Below are 5385 nucleotides of genomic sequence, written 5' to 3' on the forward strand. Positions count from 1 at the left end.
TTATGCCATTACGCAACAGCTGCTGTTGCTGAAAGTACAAGTTGATCAGCCAGTGATCCAAACAGCTGTAGGTGGAGGAGCTCCAAGTTCCCGGAAGAACAAGATGATGCTGATAATACCTTTAAGGAGAGAAGCTTAGAGATTAACACTCAGCGAAAAGATTACACTGCAGTCTTCAGATTACTGTGTGACTGTGTGTGTGAGAGTGTGTGTCTGCGTGTAAGAGAGAGAGAGAGTGTGTTTTAGTGTGTCTAAGTCTATGTGTGTGTGTGAATGCTTGTGTGTGTGTGTGAGAGAGTGTGTGTAAGTCTGTGTCTAAGTCTATGTGTGTGAGTGTGTATGTGTGTGTGAAGGATTGTGTGTGTGTGTGAGAGTGTGTGTAAGTCTGTGTCTAAGTCTATGTGTGTGAGTGTGTATGTGTGTGTGTGTGAATGATTGTGCGTGTATGTGTGTGTGTGTGTGTGTGTGAGAGTGTGTGTCTATGTGCGATTCTGCAGGAGGCTGCTGAGGTATCAGTTTAAGGGGGGAAGCTGGGTCGAGTCTCAGGGGTCAGAGTGCAGCTGAAGACGTCAGGGGTCAGAGTGCAGCTGAAGACGTCAGGGATCAGAGTGCAGCTGAAGACGTCAGAGGTCAGAGTGCAGCTGAAGACGTCAGAGGTCAGAGTGCAGCTGAAGACGTCAGGGGTCAGAGTGCAGCTGAAGACGTTAGAGGTCAGAGTGCAGCTGAAGACGTCAGAGGTCAGAGTGCAGCTGAAGACGTCAGAGGTCAGAGTGCAGCTGAAGACGTCAGGGGTCAGAGTGCAGCTGAAGACGTTAGAGGTCAGAGTGCAGCTGAAGACGTCAGGGGTCAGGACACTTCACATATAATACTCATACAGTACATCCAGACGGTCTGTGTGGATGGCTGGCTGTGTTTCTAAGGCTTTGAAAAATGCATATTCACAACCGACCTCCCTCTCTCTCTTTATTCAGGCCAAGCATTGATCCTCTAGCCAGATGTTAAAATATCTCTTTAATTCTTATTTCCTATTCTGACCCACTTCCAAGGATAGATACACACACACCCGTGCACACACACACATGCGGAAACACTCATGCACTCAGACTGACGGATGCACACACACACACACACACACACACACACACACACACACACACACACACACACACACACACACACACACACACACACACACACACACACACACACACACACACACACACACACACACACACACACACTGTTTGTTGTCATTTTTTTATTGCACACCTTTATCATTTAGCTAACAGATGTTCACAGCAACAATGCAATAGGAGAAAACAGAACAGAAGCGTATCGCTGCAGCACTGCAGCCTCTTAGGTCTTCCAATATATTTATAGATATTTACAGTGACAATATGAAAATCGCAAGTACAACGCCCAGGGCCGAGTTAACCCTTTAACTGCTGCTGTATGAAGGGAGGAGAAGGCTGAGTTGGTAGAGCAACTCAGGGTTGTGGGTTCGATTCCCACGGAGGACCAGTACAAAAAAGTATGCAAACATGTATGTACTCAGTACTGTAAGTCACTCTGGATAAGAGCATCTGCTAAATGACTCAAACGTAAATGTATAATGTTAACTCTTTCAACTTAGTCTGAGGATCCAGGTCACACAAGCTGTAGTGTGAACTCTATGTAGTTGTAGTCCTGGTCGTATGGCCACCCGAAACATTCAAGTATACCCAACATTGCACAGGCACCAGGTTAGCCATACGTAGCCAGATTCTAGGGGCTATTGGTGGAATATGGAAAGCCTGTATTGAGCTCAATGCTTCCAGCAATCAAAGACAGCTTTTCAGATCATAAAATGGACATAACATTAAATAGTACCAAAACATAAAGAGAAATGTTTCAAAAAAAGAAAAGCCTTAGAACATACCCCTTATTTCCTCATCCATTTCTAGATGTTATGACAAATCCTATTTTCATTTGGAAAAGCGTTGAACAATACAACAGGCACATTGTGCGTTACTGTGCAGCCTGGATTGTAACAGAAAACTGCATTTGACATTTGTTTGGTGTTGTAATGGTAACTTGAGTTGGTATAAACGATGAATGACATGACAACGGGGTAGTGCATCTGACTTGTATACTGGTATACACTGTAATCACTGTTCCAACCTATCTTTACAGCCACATGGATAGAGACTAGACTATTTCCATCTCCAAAATAATAATTCCGGCGTTACTGACGTCAACTTGAGGCTGCGTGAAGTGTGAGCAAAACTGGTGAGAAATTGTTGGTAATAAAATAATCTCACGTGGGGATAAAGCAAAGAGATAATATATTTTGGGGAAAAAACAACAAAAAGCACTCATTTGTTACATGATATGAAGTTATATGGGGATTTTTACCAAGACCTCGAAGGCCAATTAAATGAATAGCGTCAGATTGATATTCTCTCATGGCAGTATTTACCTAGTCCTGTATTATTATTATTTGATGAATCCCAAATGGCACCCTATTCCATATATAGTGCACTACTTTTGACCAGAGCACTATGGGGATAGGATGTCATTTGGGAGGTACCCTTTGTCTCCACATCCTGTAAACCAGGACTGCCATGTTGAGAGCAGAACAGAGAGGCTCAGCTGACGTGAGATCTAAACAAACATTCCAGCCATGTCGGTCACACTGTCATCATCTATCACAACTTCCTGTAAAGGCTATTCTCATGTCCTTGACAAACATGTCCTAGTAAACCACGCAGCATGTTTTCATTCCAGCCATTCCAGCAAAGCATTGATTTAGAAGTTCCTCAGTCAAAAAGGCCGAATTTCTGAATAAATGGGGCAGCAATTATCTTAAGTGCCAACCATGAACGAGTGACACATTTTGATGGAAGGCTTTGATGAAAAGAAATGGAAAGATTGAATGATATCTAATATTATTGGACGAGGGCAAGGGCACTCAACACTAGTCAACTTCTTGGCTGCTGAGAGGTGCTTCTCTAAGAGCCCTTGTTTAAGAGAGCTGCTTCCATCCAGGCTTTGAACACTGAATTTCCGTTGATCTGAAAGCTTTATTGAAAAGGAAAGCGGTAGCACTTTCTTTCATGGTGTACTGATTCAACGGGTATTTAGGGGGTACTTATTAGGAAACGATGTGGCATCACTGAGTTCTAGCTGGAGCTTCACTACACTTTATGCTTCAAATTCACCACAACTGGGAACTACCTGGATCAAAACGGTGTGTATATAAATGCTTGTTTGAATCCCAAAGTACCAAATGAGTACTTTATGTAGTAATTAATGGGGTATTACTGTACAATGACCATTTTACCATGTCATTTCTTAGTAAATAGCAGGTCAGGTCTGTACTGTAAACCGCCTCTGGTATAATGTCTCATAGTAATGGAGGCATTCAGCATAGTCATAGATAGTGATGGGTTGAACATGGAGGCAACTGATAAATAACGGTCACACTGACATTTATCATAAATAATATACCATATTCTTTCATACACTCCCTCTGAAATTAAAGCTCTATAAACCTTATATTCCATTCCTCCAGTTACTGTGCATAAATAAAGCTCAAACCACATTTTAACTTGTTAAAGTAAAATCTCATTTGGTTGTGTAACACAAATATACTGTAGCTAGCTTAGCGCTAAGCCGAGCAAACAATGATAGCCTTCGCATTCAAACAACCCAAAAAACATCAAATAAGAAAACCAACAAAGTCAAATCAAAATGGTCCCTATTTATCATGTCCAAGAGAAGTAATAAAACATCGGTACTTAGCAAAGACCAGGCCTCTTCTCTCCTCAGCTCACTGCTATATCTGTGGACCAACAGTACCTATATATAAATACACGTACATGGGAGGTTCCATAGAGGCATTGGCGGCAAGTCTCGGAATTCACTGAATTCAAAATGGCGGCTCTCGCACAGTCACAGGATCCAGTCAGTCTCTCCGTGAGACCAGACACCCATGGTTGGTTCACCATCTACGGTAGTTTCTTTGGAGGTCCAGGATTGGGAGAAGCGGGAGAAGCAGCGGTACCACCCCTCCACCCCCCATCTCCCTCTCTTCCTAGCCAGGCCTTACTACCTGTGCCCTGGGTTCCTATGGGTGGCTGTGTCCCTGCCCCCTCTGGCTTCTCTAGCCCAGTGGTGGTCGTCCACCTCCACCACGTTACTGTAGCCCTCCTTCTCCACGCAGACAGCCAGGACCTGGAGCACCAGGCGCAGCCTCCGGTCCATGGCCTCCAGGTGGGGCTGGATAAGGACGGGGTGGAGGCGGTCACGCAGCAGGGACTCCTCCATCAGACGGCTCAGCTGGTACTCCTCCTTGGCGAGCAGCTGCAGACGCAAGTGGGTCGACTTCCTCACTCTGTGGGGCGGGGAGGAGGGGAAAGAGGGAGGAGAGGGGGAAGGGAGGAAGGGGGTGAAGAGGGGAGAGAGGGAGGGGAGGGGGAAGGGAGGAAGGGGGTGAGGAGGGGAGAGAGGGAGTGGAGGTGGAAGGGTGGGTGAAGGGAGGAAGGGGAGAGAGGGAGGGGAGGGGGAAGGGTGGGTGAAGGGAGGAAGGGGAGAGAGGGAGGGGAGGGGGAAGGGTGGGTGAAGGGAGGAAGGGGAGAGAGGGAGGGGAGGGGGAAGGGTGGGTGAAGGGAGGAAGGGGAGAGAGGGAGGGGAGGGGGAAGGGTGGGTGAAGGGAGGAAGGGGAGAGGCAAGAGGTCTTACTTTACAGATGGACTTCTTAAAAAGGGATGCACTTGTAAATCTAGTAAGGATACTAGGAATATAAAGGGAAACATGTTTCAAAAGAAGAAATGCACACTAATTCTACTTGCAAATTGTGCAATAGTAATGACAAAGTGAAACTGTGCAAGCAAGCAGTTTACACAGGAAGGTGTGGTATGATGGAGAGAGAGAGAGAGAGAGAGAGGTAAAGGAACAGGTACTGACCTGCAGCATTGGCTCAGAGGCACCAGGATGGAGAGCTCGTCGTGGGAGTGTTTCCCAAACCTGCAAAGAAGAGAAGAGAGCAGCAGAAAAGAGAGGAGAGGAGAGAGGTGAGCCAAGCAACACCACTCACTGGCTGATAATACAACACCTTGGTCTGTGTTTCTCACAGTCTGTCTCACAGTCACCAACAGCAGTACATCTCTCAGGATCAGTGAAGAAGCCCTCAGACTGAAAGCTCCAGAGTCCTGAACATTCTATTCTCATTGAACATTCCACTCACATTCCCTTCCCATTGAGTGTGACCGTCAGGGACTGAGAGTTTTGCTACATGCCTTTGTAGCTTGATTCTGAAATGCACCGTGTACCTCAGACATTAAAAATACCTTTAAAACATTTGTTATGCCTTTGCTTTGAGCTGTTGCTATGTGCTGTTGCTTA

The 5385-nt window shown here is 45.7% G+C and overlaps 1 protein-coding gene across 1 annotated transcript in view; it reads right to left on the minus strand.

Moving 5' to 3' along the window:
* Positions 1 to 1243: 1243 nt before the first annotated feature.
* Positions 1244 to 5385, minus strand: part of LOC129832787 (extracellular serine/threonine protein kinase FAM20C-like) — a gene marked incomplete at its 5' end in the record, with an annotated part of 15653 nt that continues 11511 nt past the window's right edge. Inside the window, 2 exons of the mRNA XM_055896786.1 lie at positions 1244 to 4375; positions 4948 to 5007. Of these exons, the coding sequence (XP_055752761.1) occupies positions 4090 to 4375; positions 4948 to 5007 (346 nt within the window). The remainder of the gene's footprint in view (positions 4376 to 4947; positions 5008 to 5385) is intronic.

The sequence above is a fragment of the Salvelinus fontinalis genome, chromosome 34 (assembly GCF_029448725.1).
Source record: "Salvelinus fontinalis isolate EN_2023a chromosome 34, ASM2944872v1, whole genome shotgun sequence".
Lineage (NCBI taxonomy): Eukaryota > Metazoa > Chordata > Actinopteri > Salmoniformes > Salmonidae > Salvelinus > Salvelinus fontinalis.